Here is a 21,465-nt window from a genome sequence, read left to right as displayed (position 1 = left end):
CTGAGTACAAAGTGCTGGAATGTCTGATACCTAGTTATGGCTCAATATATGTGAACTGTAACTGGCCTGGCACTCGGGATACAATGATGACTAGGACATAGTTATAGCCTAGCACTCATTACAGAGAAGAGTAAGTGTTCATTTAAACATCTTTCTTCTCTCCTAGACCATAACAATCTAGTGTAGCACACACGGCACAGACAACATAAGCACCCAACAGAATACTGGACTGAATTCAGCTGGCTACCTTGACTTGGAAGGTTAGTGACAGGAAGTGTGGGGGAGAGGTGGTGATGGCTGGAGAAATGAGGGAAGGGATATCAAGAGTTATTCCTGAGGACTCTACAGATCAGTGATGGACATCTTGTAACTAATTTCTAGAACTGTCTCAGAGAGGACTGATCTCAGATCAGCCCCCTGCCAGGCTCCCTCCTTCATTCCATGTGCTAAGTTAGTGATACAAACAAAGTTCAAATCACTCATTATGAGAAAAGAAGACCATGTATGTAACACCTAGTACACTGCCTGACAAATAGTACAACACCTTAATCAAAGTGATATTACCATGCTGGGAGAAGCCACAACAATGTGTAGATAAGACCCCTTGGCTTGGCACAGAGTTCACTTCTTCAGTATCATCCTGTATTCTTCCTGATTAAGATGTATCTCTCCGATTACCAGAGAGTTGTTTCTGGAACAATGGCAAGATTTGGGAAATGGCAGAAGTAGTTTTGCTTAGCTGTAGTAATCCCATTCTATCATTAAATATTCTCACTTTAATGTTTTTCTGAAACAGCCTTTGTGTAAGAAAAGTAATACTACCATAGATCTCCTCAAGCTCCAAGATGAAAACTTTTCTCCTTAAGAACAATTTTTTTTTTTTGAGTTGGGGTCTCACTCTGTCGCCCAGACTGGAGTGCAGTGGCGTGCTCCCAGCCAACGCAGCCTTGACCTGCTGGGTTCTGGGGATCCTTCCACCTCAGCCTTCCGAGTAGCCGGAACTACAGGCATGCGCTACCATGCTCAGTTAATTTTTTTTTTATTTATTGTAGAGACAAGGTCTTACCAAGTTGCCTGGGTGGGTCTTGAACCCGCAGGTTCAGGCAATCCACTTGCCTCGGCCTCCTATAGTGCTGGGATTACAGGCTGAGCCACCGAGCCAGGGCCTTAAGGACAATTTTTATCTCTTCTAACTGCCATTCTCTGACCCATTATTCCAGGTCTGCTAGTTCTAATAGCTTTCACATCAGTCCCTTCATTCACCCACACCAGGGGTGTGCCAATCCATTCCATCCTGGACTTCAATGACCCATCACGCTTTGCAACCTCCAGTGTAGACTTGGGTGTCTCTACCGCTTTCGCACCCCACACAGTCATCTATGATAAACACTGAAGCATTGTCAAATGTTTTCTTCTGTCACTTTAAGAGAAGAGGGGCTGCTTGATCTGAGTCATCTGAATTTGCCATACTTCTCAGCTCCAGAGGCTCTGCCTTTCTGCTCTTGCTGTTGGGCCCTGTAACACCTTTTCATCACACCAGCCCACTTTCCTGTTTGATCGGTGATTTTGGAACTGCCATGACAGCAGGCTATCTTTGTTTCCAGGGCCTTGTCATTTACTTCATCTTGGCTGGGAGGATGCTCTCCAGTAAGTTCTCCAAGCACTTTGGCCCGAACTATATAGATTATTCTCACAGAGGCTCTTTACTGGGGATCTGCAGTGGCTGCTCCAATTCAGTTTTGTATCCACACTTCATTCCTCTAGAAATAAAAACACATCCTGTTTCTGGGTGGTAGTGACAAACACAAAAGCATGATATGCATTGAGCATAAGCCAGGTGCCTGGCAGTGGAACTAATGATCTACTTTAGCTTCACAACAATCCTCTAAAGCAGCACTGCCTTTAGACCCAGGCATTTGGGGCTGAAGGAGTCCAAGAGAAGCCATGGATGGAAGATGTGCTGATCCATGTTTACACTATAAGATTTCAAACAATAAGTTTGACATAACTGGAAAACTAATTACAATTAACATTTCCCCTGCATACTCTGGGTAACACTTGCATTTGTGATCATCATCAACAAAGAGGCTGTGGAAGCTAGTATTCATGGGTATCAGGAAGGATAATGCAGCAACATGGGAAGTGATGTAACCAGCACAAAATAAATGGCATGGGAACTAAAGGGACAAGAAGACCTACATTGCTTCTATAAAACAGATTCCAAAAAGCCATGGCATTGTGAGTAATAACAGTATTACTACTTTTTTGTGGCAGGAGATCTGAAATTTGCCAGGAATGATACATGTGATAATAAAAAACACAGAGATGTTTCCTGAACCTGAACAGAAAGAGATGGTGTCTGGAAAGACAAAGAATTTTCATGTGCAGTGATTGCATAATAAACCAATACTTACGTATCTCTTTTCTACTCAGTGTTCTAAATCCTCATAAATAAATCATAATGCTACAAATGGACCCACCAATAGGTTTATACCTGCAAAGACAATACAAAAATATTTGGCTGGGGATCTGCACACCCTTGGGCAGCCCAACTCTAAGATAAGTATTATTTTCATTTTTGACAAGAGAAAACTGACTCTAAAACCCTCTTTTGTTCTCACCAAAGTCCTTGCTTTCTTTGGTAGAAAGAGCAATTGGCTTAAAGGTAAGAAGATTGGAGTTTAAGTAACAGCTCTCATAGGTAAGACACAATCAGTTTCCTTAACTCCTAAAATAGCTATGGTGATGCACATTTTATAGGACTGATGGGAAGATCAATGAAATCCTGCAACAATGTAGGTCAGAGTACTCTTTGAAAGGTTACACAAATGTCAATTACTACTCCTACCATTTTAATGTTTGACTTCTGCTTTTACTATTCCTTCTAGATTCATCTGAATTATGATTATAGTTTCACTAATTTAAGAAGGAAAAAAAAACCCTGCTCCTTTATTTTTCTTATTTGGATTCATCTCTCCCACTCGGCTAACTGCAAGTATACGTCTGTCAGGCAAGGAGGTCAGGAGACTTGGGGGGACACAGAGGAAGGGCTGCTGAAATGAGTTCAACATTCACTTATGTGCCGGGACATGTCATTAAGTGGTACTCCAGCACCTGTGTGGGTCCAATGGAAAGGCTATATCTCATAGCTTGTAGTGAAAATTTGTGTTTGATTTTTCTCTTGGTCCCAGCACAAGATATAGGCTATTATCATGATTTTCAGATAACACTGTTCCTAAATTCACTAAGTCCAGCCTTCTCAAAGTGGGTGTCACAGTGCAGCGGTTATATAATACAGGCTGGGGGTACTCAAAGCCATAGTACAAACAATGGATCCTCCAGGAACAATAAAGCTGCTTGAAGATATGGGGAAGAACGGATTAAAACAACACATATGAATTACGGTATTGATGCAAAATTTTTAAAAATAAAATGAAAGATCTTAAAAGATTGTTATGCTCCAAGTGGGTTGCTTTACAGTAAATACTCATTCTCCCCTGCCACTAAGGGTGCCCTGGAGAAAATGTTTCAGAAGCTCTGTACTAAGGAATCTGAGTTTTCTATTTCAGTTCTGCCCTCAAAAAGCTTGCATTCTAGTAAGCAAGATAGGTAAGTAAATAAAAGAGTGTGTTCGAGTATAAGTACAGCTAGAATTATGCAAGGGGTATGAAGGAGATGAGGCATTAGAGTGGCATAGGGAATTAGGGCAGATATCTTGAGGAGGTGCTGTCAAGAAAAGAAAGAAGGTGGAAGGACATTCTTAGCAGAGGATACAACATGTGCAAAGGCCTAAAGGAAAAAGAGAGCCTGGTACATGAGGGGAACTACAAACACTTTAGTACTGATGGAACAAAGCCTGATGGAGCAAAGCCTGATGGAACATCAGTCAGTGAAGGATTTTTATGCAGAGGAATGATATGTACTAGTTCAAGAGAGAAATGAGACCTGGATCAAGGGTCAACAGTGGATTGGAGAGGAAGAAAATTTGTAAGAGATATTTGGGAAGCAAAATAAAAGGAGGTAGAGGAATGTAACAATTATTGAGCAATACAAGGATTCTTATTTTTGTTTTGTTTTACATTATTGTTAATCCTCAAACAACCCTATATGAGGTGTTATCATTCCTATTTACAAACAAGAAAATACAGAAATTTAACTGGAAAGGAACAAAAGGAAGATTTGAATAAGAGCTTTCTGACTTCAAAGCCTTTGATTGCTGCTAGTTTTTTTTATTTTTTATTTTATTTTTATTTTTTATTTTTTTGAGTTAGAGTCTCACTCTGTCACCCAGACTGGAGTGCAGTGGCCGCTCCCAGCCACCGCAGCCTCGACCTGCTAGGCTCCGGTGATCCTTCTGCCTTAGCCTTCCAAGTAGCTGGAACTACAGACGCACGCTACCATGCCTGGCTAATTTTTTAATTTATTGTAGAGATAAGGTCTCGCCACGTTGCCCAGGTGGGTCTCAAACCCGTAGGCTCAGGCAATCCACTCACCCCAGCCTCCCAAGGCGCAGGATTACAGGCTCAGTCACCGAGCCCGGCTTCATTGTTGTTTTAATTTGCACTTCCTTAATGACATACAATGTGAGCATTTTTTCATATACTTATCTGCCATCTGTGTATCTTTTTTGGGTGAGGTGTCTTTTCAGATTTTTTGCCCATCTTTTAATTGGATTGGTTGTTTTCTTATTATTGAGTTTTAAGAGTTCTTTGTATGCTTTGGATACAATTCCTTTATCAGATACATGTTCTGAAAATGTTTTCTCCAGACTGTGGCTTGTTTTTTCATTCTCTTAATAGTGAATTTCACAGAAAACAAGTTTTAAATTTTAATAAAATCAACTTACGGCTTTTTTCTTTCTTGAACGATATGTCTGGCTTTGTATCTAAAAACTCATTGCCAAATCCAAGGTCACCTAGATTTTCTCCTATGTTACCTTCCAGAAGTTTTATAGTTTTTTGTTTTACATTTAGGTCTATTTAGGTTCCACTTTAAGTTGACTTTTGTAAAAAGTTACACTTTTGAAACTTTTTGCCTGTTGAAAAATTAATTTGTGCAAATGGATGTCTAATTGTTCCAGCATCATTTGCTGAAAAAGTTATCCTTTTCCCATTGCATTGCCTTTGCTCCTCTCAAAGATCAAGAGACTACATTTGTGGGAGCCTATTTATGGGATCCCAGTCCTGTTCCATTGTTCTATTTGTCTATTCTTTTGCCAATACCATGCTACCTTGATTATTGTAGGTCTGGAGTCAGGTAGTGCTAATCTTCCAACCTTGTCATTCTTCTTCAGTATTATGTTGGCTACTCTGAGTCTTTTGTCTTTCCATATAAACTTTAAAATAAGTTTGCTGATATCCATAAAATTACTTTTTAGAATTTTGACTGAAATTACTTTGAATCTATAGACCAAGTTGGGAAGAATTGACATCTTAACAATATTGAGTCCTTCTATCAGAAGATGGAATAGCTATCCAATTATCTAGATTCTTTTCATTAGTATTTTGTAGTTTTTGTCATTCATATATATGCATATATACACACACATACACATATTTTGTTAGATGTATCCCTAAGTATTTCATTTTTTGATGGTAATATAAATGATACTGTGTTTTTAATTTTAAATTCTAGTTGTTCATTGATGGCATATAGGAAAGCAATTGCCTTTTGCATATTAACCTTGTATCCTGCAACGTTGCCTTAATTACTCATTAGTTTCAGGATTTTTTTTTTTTTTGCCAACCTTTGGGATTTTCTACATAGGCGATCATGTCACATATGAACAAAGTTTTATTTCTTCCTTCCCAATCTGTAGGCCTTTCCCCCCCTTTTCTTGTCTTACTACGTTAGTGAGGACTCTAAGTATGATGTTGAATAGGAGTGGTGACAGGTGACATCCTTATTTTTTTCCAATCTTCGGAGGAAAGTATCCAGTTTCTAATATAATTAGCATAATGTTAGCTGTAGTTTTTTTTTTTTTTTTTTTTAAGATCGGAAAATATAGTTTATTTAGAAAGTAAATTAGAGAGAGAGGAGATTCAACTCCCCAAGGTAGGGGAGGGGGCCAAAGCTAAGAAAACATGGTGGCTGTAGCTCAAAGAGCACATAGCTTGGCCAGTGCTTAACAAAACAATGACCAGCTGTAGATTTCTAATAATCAGAGTGAGGAAGTTCCCCTCTGTTCATAGTTTGCTGAGAGTTTTTGAACAAACATGAGTGGGTGTTAGATTGTATCAAATGCCTTTTCTGTTTCTATGGATACGATCACATGATTTTTCTTCCTTAGCCTATTCATGTTAACAGAATATATTAATTGATTTTTGAATATTGAACCAGCCTTGCATACTTAAAATAAATTCCCCTGGTTGCAGAACATAATTCTTTGTACACATTGCTGAATTCAATATTTTGTTGAGGATTTCTATATGTTCATGAGAGATATTGTTTTCCTTTCTTTTAATGTCTTTGTATGGTTTTGGTTTTAGGAGAATGCTGGCCTCACAGAATGAGTTAGGAAGTGTTCCTTCTGCTTCTATTTTCTGTAAGATAATTTATATAATTTTTTCCCCTTAAATTTTGATGGAATCCACAAGTGAAACCATCTGGAACTGCTGTTTTCTGGGACTGTTGGAAGGTTATTAGTTACTGATTCGATCCCTTTGTTTTTTTTTCCAAGCCAAACTGTATCCAGCTTTATTAAATATACTTTTATTTTATTTTTTTTTAGTTGGAGTCTCACTCTGCCACCCAGACTGGAGTGCAGTGGTTGCTCCTGGCCACCGCAACCTCGACTTGCTGGGCTCCAGCAATGCTTCCACCTCATCCTTCCAAGGAGCTGGAACTACAGGCATGCGCTACCACGCCCCGCTGATTTTTTGATATATTATAGAGATGAGGTCTCGCCAAGTTGCCCAGGTGGGTCTCGAACTCACAGACTCAGGCAATTCACTCACCTCGGCCTCCCAAGGCACGGGATTACAACCTGAGCCACCAAGCCCAACAATTAAATATACTTTTAATAAATAATCATGGTATTTCAGGCAAGACATGGGCAGACAATCTTTAACAGTATACAACAAACAACTTTCAAACTCCTTTTTTTAATGGACTACCAAAATCAGAAAGCCACTATAAAAAACCAATGAAGTCTTCATTTGATTCTCTGAACAGGGAAAGTTTAGTGAGGGTTGACATTTCACATTTAGCATGTATCTGTACGAGATGCATAATTGTGGAAGCCCATTGGTCTGATTTTAGCTTCTCAGCTTTTCTCTAAGGTCCTGTAAAAGCCAGGGCAGGGGATTAAACAAAACAAAACAAAACAAAAATTCCATGCAACATACTTGTCAAGAAAGTTTGACATCTTTTCACAAGCCGACCCTGACTTTCAGGAAATTAAATTAAAATGGCAGAATTTGTCTGAAGATCCACAATCTATAAATGGAACGGCTGCTCTTATGAGGGGTGCTATCTCAGTGGCATCACTGACATACTGGTTACCAATTATTGGGGGTCAGATCCCAACAGATGTCTGGGTTTAAGGGAATTAAGTCTATGCTGAAGGCAGAATGGGAAAAGAGGACATAAAAAATGAATTAATTTTTTCACACCACAAAGTGTTTGTACCAAGGTGCCTATGTGTGTCAACGTTGGGGAAATCTCTCCTCCTGGAGCCTGGAGGAAGTCTTTAAAACTAGAAGGGAAAGGTGTTTCCCCACATCAATTCAGCTTTGGAGACATTCTATTAGTGACATATACCCCTTTCCCAAAAAACAACAATGACGTGTTCTGTGTGCTAACAACATAGCTTAAAAAAAAAAAAGAAACAAAATTCTGCATTTTATAAAACTTGATAAAAAATAGTATTTTAAACTGTACAGTCACCAAAAGTACACAGCTAACAAAAATGCACACACTTCATTGGCATCTCCAGCACCTTCAGCTTTCTGTGCCTGGTCTGTTTTGACATCTCCATTTTCTGCAGGGTTATTCCCCTCCTTGCCAGCATGGGTTTTTCCCTTTTTCCCTTTGGGTACTTTCTAATCCTTCTTAGCTGGGGCCTTCTTAGGCTTGGACTCTGGCTTTGGAGGAGCAAGTTTAGCCAACAACCTTGCAGATCTTCTCTGGGATTCATCCTTCACCTTGGCTTTATCTCCTTTAGCATCCCCTTCAGCCTTCATCTTGGGCATGGTGGTGACAGCAGAACTAAGGCATTGGATGCAGGGATGGAGTGGCATACAGGCTTTGGTCGGTCTGGGGGATCATCGTTCTTGCCTCTTCTTCTTTACACTGCTCCTGATTCGATTTCTTTAGTAGATATAGGCTTATTCAGATTATTTATTTCTCCTTGTGTGAGTTTTGTTAGTTTGTGTCTTTCAAGGAATCAGTCATTATCAATTTCATGAGCAAAGAGTTTTTAACAATAGTCTCTTATTATAATTTATGTCCCCCTCCCCACCTGGCTAGCCTGGCTAGAGGCTTATCACTTTTTATAAATATTTTCGAAGAACCAGTTTTGGTTGTGCTGATTTTCTCTGTTGATATCTACTCTGTGGTTCTGTGATGGTCTCCTAAGTACTCTCTCCCTTTCTACTCCTGCCCCTCTCCAATTCATCTACCTTCCTGTAGTCAAAATCATCTTCCAAAGGATCAAAACTTGATTACATTATTTATTTGCTTAAAGCCCTTTAAGGCATCTTTTGCCCTTAAAATACATCCTGAATTTCTGTTATCTCTCAAGGCCACTATGATTCAGTTTCTGTCCATTCCTCCAGACTTATTGTGTTCTACCCTCAGACCTCTTGGAGCTTTCACAGAATAGAAAAGACAGAAATTACATCTTTACACAAATATTTATTTCAATTATAGATGAGGAGGAGATATATAAATTAGTCAATAAAATGTATAAGTCAAAAATTTAAAAACTCATGAAGAAAAACTAGAGAAAAGATTGGAAACCAAAAATTAATATAAAACAACTTTTTGAAAATAGTGTCTAGAGATCTATAGCTCACAATGAAAATTTGAAAAAAACGACCAAAAGTCCATATATATATATATATATATATATTCACTGTAAAGGTATCCTAAAAACAACATTTAGAATCAAAAGAAAAGACAGTGTCCACAATTCCACTACCCTAACATAGCTACTATAATATTGTGCAATAGTTGTTGTGCTATATTCAGATACAATTATAGTGACCAGCATGAAGGCTATACCCCATGGTTCTTGATCCTGTCACATTAGAATAACCTGGGGAACTTTTAAACAAAAAGGTACCTGATTCCAATTTCTGACCAACTAAATGAGAATCTCTGGGTGGTGAGGCCTTGGGTATGGATCATTGCATATAGACATGCTATGTATAGATAGATTTATTCTTGAAATCAATTGCCTGGGGAAGTGGGGAATTCCTCAGACAGGAAACAGAATTTTTTATTAAAGCAGTGGTTCTCAATTTGGCTGCATATTAGACTCACTTGGGCAGCTTTAAAAGTCCCAGTTCCCAGAGTGCATCCTTGCTCAGTGACTTCAGAATCTCTAGAGGGTGGGATGCAGGCATCAGTAATTTTTTAAGCTCCCTAGGTGACTCCACTATGCAGTCAAAGTCAAGAAACACTGTGTGGAGAGTCCCAGGTGAGCTATAAAGTGGGAATTTGGCTCCTTGGGTCTTGATCACACAGGTACCAAGATGTCTAGGAGGAAGTCTTTCAACAGTGGGCTGTGAAAAAGGCTAGAAGTTATGAAACAAAGAATCTAGTCAAATCCTGCAATGCCTTTCTCTCCTGTTGTGAACCAACTATGGCTCTGGCCTATATAAGCTACAGAAGAGACAGAATTCTGCATTTCGTAAACCACATTACTTCTTTGGGTTTCTTATACTCTCAGGGTTTATTTCTCTGTTGTCCTCTTTTCATCTTTAGTGAAATGTTTTTATCTTTGCTTAGAGGATAGCTTTGCTTAGAGGAACCAATAGAAAGGTTTTCCCCTCCTCTCTTTTTTGAAGCATGAAAGAGAAGCAGTGCATGTGACAGTAGCAGCAATTCTTGAAGTGACAGACCCTCCAGGAGAAGATGAAACTCAGGATTAGGTAAAGGCAAAGGTCACTTGACAGTCTTCATCACTGCACTCCCCCCTCCCAAAGTTGATACTTGGAAGATCTGAATTTTGTTATGGAAGGGGGCACTATTCTCTCTTACTCATACTCTCTTTCTTCTATCCTTAGTTGATTGAACAAATATTTATTGAATATTTATTATGCACCACAAACTCTATAGTAGGTACTGTGAATACATCTGTGAGCAGGACATTCATAGTTTCTGCCCTTACAAAACTTACAGTGTATTTGTTCAAACTTAGGATCAAAGTGACAGTGAATTTGAAAGAAAAAAGAAAGAAAGCATGCTGAATAGTGGGAAAGCAGAAAATTTGGAGCCAGGCAGAGAAGGCCTGAAATACTGACTTGATTACTTATCCTTTCTATGGTCACTTTCTCCTTTGTTAAAAACGTATTTAAATACCATCTAATTCATAGAGTTGTCCACCATTCATTTCTTCAACAAATATTTATTGAGCAACCACTAAGTAATACAACAGGCACTGCTTTTGGTGCTAGAAAATAGCAAACACAAGCTGGGCTAAGTGTCTCAGCCTGTAACCCCACGCCTTGGGAGGTTGAGGTGAGTGGATTGCCTGAGCCTACGGGTTCAAGACCCGCCTGGGCAACTTGGCGAGACCTCATCTCTACAATAAAATAAAAAAAACTAGCCGGGCGTGGTAGCACGCGCCTGTAGTTCCAGCTACTTGGAAGGCTGAGGCGGAAGGATCGCCGGAGCCCAGCAGGTCGAGGCTGCGGTGGCCAGGAGTGGGCGACAGAGTGCGACAGAGTGAGACGCCAACTCAAAAAAACAAAACAAAACAGAAAATAGCAAACACAATAGACTAAAACTCTCTAGTGGGTAGAGACAGACAATAAACAAGTAAGTAAAATACATAGAGCATCTGACAGTGATAAACATTCTGAAGAAAATGACACAGTAAAGGGGAACAAGGGATTGATTCCAATAGGGTATGGCATTACAATTTTATTTTATTTATTTTACAAAGTTTTGGGGGTTTTTTGGTAGAGACAGGGTTGGTCTCGAACTTCTGGCCTTAAGCAATTCTCCCACCTTGGCCTTCCAGTTTGGGGATTACAGGCGTAAGCCACCATGCCTGGCCCTGGGTTACAATTTTAAATGGGATAGGGAGGAAAGACTTTACTAAGAAGGTGACATTTGAGCTAGGGTCTGAAAAGGTGTAGTAGTAAGCAATCTCTGCAGATATCTGGGACGAGTATTCCAAACAAAGGAATGAGCCAATGCCAAGAGTCTGAGGCAGCAGTAGGCCTGGACTATTTGAATCACAGCAAGGAGTCTAGCATAGGATCACAGACAAGAAGGAGAGTAGCAAGAAAACCAGAGAATAGACCATGTAGGGCCCTGGTGAGCACTCAATAAACTCTAGCTCTCATTCTAAGAGAAATGGGAGGAAGCCTTTGCAGGGTTCTGATCACAGAAGTAAAAAGATTTATCTAGCACTTTATAATAAGGATCACTTTAGTTTTAGCATGGAAATAGAACACAGGGGAGCAAGCATGAAAGCAGGGAGACCAGTTAGGAGTGCACAAATGAGGTGGGAGATGTTGGTTATTTGGGCAAATTGGTGGTCTGGAGGTTGTGAGAAGTGATTGGATCTGAAAATATTTAAGGTAAAACCAATAATAGGGTTTGCTGATGATTAGATTTGGGTGTCAAGTAAATGTTGCTACAGTATTTGGCCCGAGCAACAAGAAGGATGGAGTTGCTCTTTCCTGGGGCAGAGAAGATGCTGGTGTGTGAACTGGAGTTTGCATATGTTAAGTGTGAGATGCCTAATACATACTCAAGTGGAGAAGGTAATTGGATAAATGAGTCTGCAGCATGGGTAAAGAGGACTGAGTCTGATATAAATTTAGGAGTCATCAGCATAGAGATGATGTTTACAGTCATGATACGAGATGAGATTATCTAAGTGATTGCTGTTAGGAATAGGTAACAAACACAAAGTGCCTCGTATGGTATTGGGCATAGAGAAGGCACTCAATTAATGCTTTCCCCTTGCAGCCATGGGGAACTTGGCAGGCTGTTTTGGAATTAGTAAACCCACTTCAGGCTGTATTTAGACTGCCACATGCTTAGACACCAATACAAATGGCCTAGTTTTCACATGGTTCTGGGGGTTAAAAGTTGTTTTGATTTTCATATCTTTGTGTCCTCATATGGAATTCCTTACTAAATTACCCTGAGCATTAAAGTTCCCATGCTCTTGCCCACAGGGTGACTATAAAACACACTGTAGCAGCAGACAGGAGCTTTCCCACCTCAGAGCACCAACCCACACCTAGCAGAAATGCATGAAACTTCCATTTAATTAAATCCACTCCCAGAAGGTGTACATCAGCTCAGGAAACACACAACTCCTTCAAGGCATCCAGATGGCTCTTCTCTCCCTGGGACTAATGGGCACATTCCTGGCTCATGGTGTCATATTCCTCATAACCGTGACTGAGATTTCCTTCAGGGTGCTGCCTGAAGTGCTCTGCCTTCAGATACAGACAGGGCTAACTCGGATGTCACCTCCTCAATGAGTCCTCCCCTGATCATTCCATTCAAACTTGCGATTTCTTCAACAGCATTCCCTTGTCTTGCTCTATTTTCTTCTACAACACTTCTCACTGTCCAAAATACTAAAAACTTTAATTATTTACAATACTTTTTGCTTATGGACTGTCTTGTTCACTGGTATATACTCAGAGCATAGAATACTGCCTGATACAGTAGTTGCTCAAAAAACTTGTTGACTGAATGAAGAAGTCTTAACCTTGTTGTTGTGGCAGGAGCCTGGGGAAAGGCTTTACCGCTAAGCTTTTCCCAGGACCCTTAACTTTGAGCCAGAACACAGCAGAGCCCTTTCAGAGAGCAGATGTTCATCACTGGAGGTATCATCCACACACAGAGCAGCCTAAGTGCCCAACCTTGGAGAAGACAGCGTCAATTCTCAGGCAACCTCGAGGCCAGCAACACCACCAACCCATCAGTCTCATCTCTTCGTTATTCTTGTTCTTTTCCCACTATATCCTCATCAGTTTTCTTATCCTCAAGCCACTGCTCTCTGCTTCTTCATGGTCCAGTTTTCTATTAATACTTCTTCCCTTCTGCCCTGTACTCTAACTTTGTATTATGTGCCATGAAGCCTTGTTCCTTTATCGTCAACCTTGTCAGGGATTGTTCCTTCCACTTTTGCTTTCATAGGAACCTGTGTCTCTTGGAGAACACCATTCTTATAGCACTTTGTAGTGAAGGGTGCTCTTCCTTCTGTACCCACCGCACCTTAGGATGCCTGATATCTTCTTTGTACTCCTCTTATGCTTCCAAACCACCAATATGTCATCCTTATTAAAATAACAATAACAGCCAAAAACCTGTTCGTTGCTCATGTTGGCCAGCAATACTACCCCTTCTCGTCCCTTCCTCTTCTCAATAACTTCCTCCCCATTCACTAAGACAAGACAGTCTTTTCAATCCAGCTCATAAGGCTGTCCTGCAGTCTTATCCCAATTACAAAGAACATAGTTGGTACTCAAGAAAGACCTGCTAAATGGATGAGGGAAGAAATGAAATCTGGGGTAAGGAGCAGGAGGCAAGTTGGGTCCAGGTCTCACTTTTGGTCTATATCCTTCCCAGCTGACCAGACACTAATAACAGTAGAGGATTGAATCTTGCCCTTGGGCTACTATATCATCCCCACTTCATAGTAGGAAACTGAGACTCAGTGGTTAATTAATTCAGTCAATATTAGAGCTAATAAGATGTGGAACTGGGCCTCAAAAATCCATGTCTGACTCCACAGCCCACATTTCTAACCACCAAAAATTTCTGCCTTCCTGAACAAAAGATCTTGCAGTTAAAAGGTAAGGTTATGGACATAAGTATTCTGAATCCTTTTCATGGCACCGACAAGTGATTTTGTCATGTAGATCCAAGCAGCAAGGAATTCTCAAGGGAAATACGAACCAATCTCTTTATTCCAGAAAGGCCTTTATTCAAGAAAGGCATAATTAAAAGAATATAGTGAAGGCAAAAAACCCCAAACATCAATTTCCAGACTTTGGGACTATCATTAAACATAAAAGTATTTTAAGATTATTTCTACGCAATAAGGTTTCAAGAATAGAAAACACCTGGGGTGAGGAGATACTTCCTATGCAGATATAGCTGTGTTGCATTCTCAATCAAGGGTCAGCCAAACACGACTTCTGGGCCAAAGCCAACCCATCTGCTTTTTTATATGACCCATGAGTTAATAATGTCTTTTACATTTTTAATGATGGGGAAAAAATCAAAAGAAGCATACTTTATGATACATAAAAATGATATAATATTAAAATTTCAGTGTCCATATGTTTTATTGGATTATAGCCACACTCATTCAGCTGTGTGCTGTCCATGGATGCTTTCATATTAAAACAGCCGAGTTGAGTAGTTATGACAGAAACAAGGCCCGCAAATCCTAAATTATTTAGGATTTTTCTGGCCCTTTGCAGAAAAAGCTTGCTAATCTGTTATAAAGAATTTCTCTCACTTATCTTCTAGTTCACTAAATCTGTCTTCAGTTGTACCTAATCTGCTGCTAACCCCTTTTATTGAGTTTTTAATTTTCGTCATTGTACTTTTCAATTCTAGAAGTTCATTATTTTTCAAATCTGATGTTTTACTTTTTAAGTTTTTTTAAGAGATGAGTCTCACTATGTTGCCTAAGCTGATCTTGAACTTCTGGGTTCAAATAATCCTTCTGCCTTGGCCTCCCAAAAGTACTAGAATTACAAGTGTGAGCCAACACGCCCAGCCTTGATATTCTACTTTTCATAATTACTTATTCCATGCATATAGTTCACTACTGTCTTTTATTTCTTTAAGTACAGTATATTTAATTGCTTTAGAAACTGCATCTGATAATTCCAATTTCTGAAATCTTTGTGGGTCCTCCTCTGTGGCCTGTTGTTTTTTCATGGTTCTCACTAAATGGAAGTTTGTTCCCTTGTGTGTTTAGTTATTTTTTACTGTGAATTGCTCATTTCCTTGAAAAGCTATTTGTGAGGAATTCATATGTCTTCCTCTAGAGAGAGTTTGCATTTGCTTCTGCCAGGTGCTTGGAGGCACTGCCAGTCTGATATACCTTAAACTGAGTTCACAGTTTGAAGTTCCCTATATCTCCTTAGTGATGAAACTGGCAACTAATATCAAGTGTTTTCATTTCATTAACTTTTTGCCCTGATCTACTCAGAACTATGATAACCTGTCCTGCAGTCCTGGCTTGGGAGTGCAGGTTTTGTTCCAGTTTATCCTCATGCTGAGTTCTTGAAGGTTCTAGTTAATGTGGAAAAAAATCAAAAGATGAAAACTATGAAAGAGAAGTTAATAGACCTGGAGGTTAGAATGAGAAGGTCTAAAATTTAATAAGAGTTTCAGAAGAGAAGTGGAGAGTAGAGCAGAGGCAATATTTAAAGAGATAATGAGACCAAGTGTGGTGGCTCATGCCGGTAAACCCAGCGACTTTGGAAGGCCAAGGCAGAAGAATTGGTTGAGCCCAGGAGTTTGAGACCACCCTAGGCAATGTAGTGAGACCTAGCCTCTACAAATAATTTAAAAATTAGCTCAGTGTGGTGGCACACATCTGTAGACCCAGCTACTCAGGAGGGTGAGATAGGATTGCCTGAGCACAGGAAGTCGAGACTACCGTGAGCTGTGATCGTGTCACTGCACTCCAGTTTGGGTGACAGAATGAGACCCCAACTCAAAAAAAAGAGAGTGATAATGCCTGAAAAGTTTTCAGAGCATATGAAATTCTTATATTCAAGAAGCTAAATGGGTACCTGTAGTCCCAGCTACTTAGGATGCTGAGGCAGGAAGATCACCTGAGCTCAGGAGTTCAAGACTAGCCTGGGCAAAATAGTGAGACCCCTGTCTCAAAATCAACAAACAAGAAATTTAAAAACAAACAAATAAATAAAATAAGCTAAATGAATCCAACTCAAGCTAAATAAAAAGAAAGCCTTACATTTGCATATGTGTTCATACTTTATAGAACCCTTTCTTTTATTCCTCATAAACCACAGGAAATGAGTATTATTTCTATACTTTTCATAAAGGAAAATTGGGATTCAGAAAACTAAAAAAGCTATCTAAGGTCATATAACACTAAGCAACAAAGGCAGAATCCAAATCCAGTTCTGATCCAAGTTGAGGTCCTTTCCTACACATCAGAAATAGAATACAACATAACCAGAAACAGACTTGGTGGAGAGAATCTGAACTTTGCTGTGGTATTGCCCCCTAAAAGCAGAATCCTTAACTTGGAAACTTCTCCCTGGAAGTAGGTAGAAAACATTATCACATATCTCTGCTTTCTTCTGAAGATGGCATTAAGCTAGAAAAACCTTTGCAGCAAGAGGCAAGAAAGTTCTAGCTTGTATCTTAGATTGTGAGTTAAGTTAAATGAGGTCAAGCCAATATATTGCGCTAAAGGCCAAGTTGACTCACATGGTTCATGGAACTGGCCTGGTATACAACAGAAAGCTACACAACAGTCTCTGTACCACCCAGCTGTCAGGAAAGCAGGGCAGGGGTATTCTCCTAGTCTCCTTTCACTGTTGAACACAGTTTAAATACTGTAGTTAACAAGTCCTAGATCACATGCCTTTTGTTCATCAGTGTGATTCAACTTGGTAATTACTACATCTCTTCTGTTCTGCAGCATTTCACTTGCTATGGCTTATGGGGGAGGATCCCAAATAAACTAGAATTATCTTTTGGAGGATGGGCTCCTTATAGTACATGCTTCCCTCACTAGGTAAGTGTTCTAGGAACCCATTGGCATCAGTGTACCAGCTAGAGTTATAAAAGGCTGCATTTGGCTTCAGTCAATTTTTTTTGGAGAGTCTTTCCATGCAGTTGCCCATGTCATGATGGGTGATTTATGAGCGCGCCTGCTCACACCATGCTGAGTGTTCAGCAGTTTTTGACCAAAAACAGCATGACCTCCATGCCCCACCCTCCCTATTCTCCCAATCTCACCCAAGTGACTTTTTTTTGGTTTGTTTCCCTGGATGAAAAAAGTCCTCAAAGGGAAATGTTTTGCTGATGTGGAAGAAGTGAAACAAAAAATGGCAGAAGCACCAAAAGGCATCAAAATTGATGAGTTCAAAAACTGTTCTGAGCAATGAGGAAAGCATCTCAATGGGTGTACTGCATCAAACAGAGTACTTCGAAGATGACTGAAGTTTAAACATGTAAGAATACATACACAATTTTTTATAAATAAATTCTGTTTTTTGGGGTCTCCCCTTGTAAACTCTATCTGTTGTTTGCCTAGAGCACTAAATTAAAAATTTTATAAGAGTGAAGCTTGTGGCTTTCTTACACCACCAAGCCCCATTCTCCAGATATTAACATGTGGCTGACATCTCTCTACTAGCCTGGTATAAAGAGCAGACCATTCTTCCCTTGTAATTGCCTCCATGATGTATAAAATCTAGGAGAGTCACAATGCCTGAACTCATAGTATAAGGCACCAAAAGCCAAGAAACCAGATTCCAAGAAAAGGAGCCAGATGCCAAACTGTTCAGTGGGGAAAACCAATCAGGTCCTGGTGTGATGTCTTGTATGGGTGTGGGCATCACCATCAGAAGTAGCTGTGGAAGAGAGTAAAGGATCATGATTCTTCATGATGTCTCTCTGGTACAGGAAGGGGACATAGGTGCACAAAGATGACTAACAACAGAAAGGAGCCACAGTAGGTGGTAAGGACATTCTGCAAGTATTTATTAAGTATCAACCATATGAGTAGTCTTGTACAGGGCATCAACACACAGAGTCCACAGAGCTCCAACTCCAGGCATGCTGGTCAAATAGGGAATTCATGGTCATCCACCCGTCCGTCCGTCCGTCCGTCCATCCATCCATCCATCCATCCATCCATCCATCCATCCATGCATCCATCCAAACATTCAGTGTTTAATGAGCACCTAACAAATATATGCCAGTACTGTCTAGGCATCAGAGACACCAAGAAGGCCAGAATAGGGAAGAATCCTGGAAGGATTAGATACTTTGTTGTAACAGCCCCCTATGAATTGATCATTTCAATTAAATCCTTACAACAACCAAGTGAAGTATGTTTATTGTCATCTTTATCTTACAGATGAAACTGAGGCTTAGAATGGTTAAGTAGCTTACCCCAAATCAAAAAAGAAAATAAATGGTGATCTGGGATTTGAACCAAGCTTTGCCTGGCTCTGAGCCTGTGGCCTTAATAAATGAATAGTTATTACATAGTTAACTATAGTACAGTGAGATAATTGGTAACAGAGGTAGAAAATTCACAGGAAGCATAGAGGAAGACAATTTTGTGTGAAAAGGAAGCAATCTTTGAGTTTTCCAAGCAGACTAGCAAGGAAAAAGAATTTTAGACACAGATAACAAGCATATGCAAAGGTAGAGGGAAAAAGAGGGTTCCCTTGTGGCAAGAATGACAAGAACTGAAGTCAGAGAGGAAGACAGGACTAATCACGGAAGGCTGTACATGCTAGGTGGCAGAGCATCTTTCGGAGGCCCCTGCTTCCAGCTGTGACCTCACCCTTACTCCCTTCTGTAGGAGGAGACTTTCTAGGGATTTCCTAGCCCCTCAAACACCTGGCAGAGGCCTCCTTCGGTTAGGAGCTGCCTGTGCCAGCCAAATCAAAGCCCTTAGGCTCGAATCCACCAGCCCATCCTCTCCAGGCCCCTGCAGACTGTAACATGCTCCAAGATTATGTTGACAGCCTAAGGACAAAGGCCCCAAGGAGTCCCTCAAAAACCACAGGAGTGATGAGAGCTGGCCCTTCAAAGTGAGACCAGCCCTCACAGACCTCTCTGCCACAGAGCCAACGAATCTTCTCAGTCTACTCACAGTTTAGAGTCCAGATTCAGGAGAAAGCCCAACCGATCATACTCTGAAAAAGAAAAGAAAAGCAGAAAATGTCACTGAAGTCAAGCCACTACTGACACTAGCAGACTTCAGCCCCCAGATCCAGACCATGGGGACAGATAGCCTTTGGAAAAAAATATAATTCAGCTGCTTCAAAGAACAGAACCAAGCTGAACATCTGTTTTGTGAAGGACCTGGTTCAATGCCAGACATTTCCCAGGCTGCCTTGGCCAACCATACCTGTACTGGTATATAACTGCCTTCCTGCATAAATGTGGTATTTGGGACTGAAATTTGGAAACAACAAAACTGGACTCTGGAGAAGAGGGTCAGAAGCAATATCTGCTTCCTCTTAGTTCTAAGCACATTTATTGAATAAGTCATGTTAATTATGGGGTAAAGATGTGATAGCCAAGGAGTCCTTAAATCCATGGCAACAGTTCTCTTCATGGTCATAAGAAAGAACCAATAGATGGGATTATATGAATAGGAAGTTTAGAATAAAATTCAAAAATTAATTGGCAAGATGTTTGCAGCAAATGATCTACCATTAATATTTCAATTGATTTAATTTCTTTACATCTTGCCTCATCCTAACATGATGTTGAAGTAGTTCTACAATATTGTATGGAGTACATGATTTTAAAGGGGAAGAATCTGGAGGCCAAAGGGGAAAAGCATAGGAAAAATAATAAAATGCAGCTGGGGTAAGAATATCAAAAGTAAATGTCCCAAGGCCCCATGTGCTCACTGGAGGTGAATTACAGATCTGTCCCCAAGATTTCTACAGCTGAGACGAAGTGCAAAGTACTGATTTCATGGTTCACAGTATTCACAAAATAAACTAGGAGAATCACAGCTATGCTTTGTACTAAGACTTCAGGGAAATTTGTGTCCTTTTTTTATAAGAAATATTTTTATAAGAAAAATGATAGGAAGTGTCAGGGTCAGGATTGTTTCTTACAGCTCTGCTTAGTGATCACAAAGAAAGGGTGTGTGTGTGTGTGTGTGTGTTCCAAAATAAGGTATCCTGGGAATGCAGTTCAAAGCTGCCCTGGCTCAATCTGAGGGTAAAGCAGAATCTAAGACCAACACACATTAGGAAGAACAAGCAGTAAGACTTTCAAGGAATTCAGTCTTTAGTAAGAAATGAATGGCCAAGAGAGGGAAGTTACACACACTGACGAGTACCTCACAGGAGTCATTCCGCAAGTCCAATTAAGACCAGACTCATGGCTTTCAAAAATCATGTGAGCTGCAGTGACAGAACAAATCTCTTCTTAAAATTGAAGAGACCGACGAGGACACATAACACAGCAGAAGGCTTGCTTCCCAAGAGAATACTCTTGGGCAAGTGAAAGCCGTTCCACAAAATAATTCTGGTTTTGCTTTAATGCTGACAAATGGTTGAGAGACTTTCCTTAATACATCAAAAACACTGGTAAGACAAACAAAAAAACCTTAAATTTAAAATAAAACTAAAATCACAACTTGAAAAAAGAGTTCATTTCAAAGTTTAGTACTCTTTCAACAATTGTATTTCGTCATTCCGTGAAAAGGAAACCTCATCAACTTGCCAAACACCTGTCGGTTTTTCTCTGTGTGGTCCCCATTGCAGGGCAACTCTGTGCAACTGCTCCTCAGACCTGGGTTAAGACTCCCTTGGACAGATAATGAACCCATGCTTTGGTGGATTCCTTCCAGAGAGCCCAGAGAATGTTTTCCCCCTTATTGCAAACTCAAATGTCAGGGGCCAGGCAAGAACATAACACAAATGAGGGAAGTGGAAGAATGTAACACCCTTTTGCAGCTGCTCACACCACTGACTTTAGCTGCATTAAAAAGCAAACCCTGCTAAAATGGCTTTATTCAATTCACTGCCCACCCCCCCACACATATTTTCTGTGTAGCAAAAATAATTGTATCCATGGTTTATTTTCCAATGGTATCTTCAGTTTTGTTTTCTACACACACACACACACACACACACACACACACACACACACAATTACACATTAAACATGAGAACACTTTGCATTTCTAACTAAAGAAATTTGTCCCTACATGGCTCTGTTGGTCTATCTCTTGCTTTCTCTTTTTTATGAAGAGACATGAGGACCAGAAACATTTTGCTTCATTCTTTCAGAAAAGGTAAACTGTGTGAGCACCCAATGATAAATGGCAACTGACATTTCAATGGCAGCTGGCTTCCATGTCAGAGTCCAGAGGAAATGGAGTCTATCTGGGGATGGCATGCCCTGCCAAAGGGCAGCTTCCACCAGCTCCAGCTAGTGATGCCAGGCAGCAATGCAGGCCCCTCGTCAGCACATTCTCTGGAATCTGGAATTTTTTTAGGTAACATTTCTCAGTTTGTAAATATTAGCAGTAGACTCAAGAAAAATCTAGACTATGTG

At 40.1% G+C, this 21,465-nt stretch overlaps 1 protein-coding gene and 1 pseudogene across 3 annotated transcripts in view; both read right to left on the bottom strand.

Moving 5' to 3' along the window:
* The window catches only part of LOC103257017 (CMP-N-acetylneuraminate-beta-1,4-galactoside alpha-2,3-sialyltransferase-like), a 147,197-nt gene that overhangs the window by 35,813 nt on the left and 89,919 nt on the right, over nt 1-21,465 (bottom strand). For all 3 annotated transcript variants that reach the window (XM_021710743.1, XM_008054746.1, XM_008054747.1), the window contains one exon: nt 19,034-19,076. In XM_021710743.1, coding sequence (XP_021566418.1) covers nt 19,034-19,076 — 43 coding nt within the window. The remainder of the gene's footprint in view (nt 1-19,033; nt 19,077-21,465) is intronic.
* On the bottom strand, nt 7,884-8,192 carry LOC110595372 (annotated as a pseudogene).

Source organism: Carlito syrichta, unplaced genomic scaffold, assembly GCF_000164805.1.
Source record: "Carlito syrichta isolate Samal-C Ts95f unplaced genomic scaffold, Tarsius_syrichta-2.0.1 Scaffold301018, whole genome shotgun sequence".
NCBI lineage: Eukaryota > Metazoa > Chordata > Mammalia > Primates > Tarsiidae > Carlito > Carlito syrichta.
This window is presented reverse-complemented; position numbering and strand designations above follow the sequence as displayed.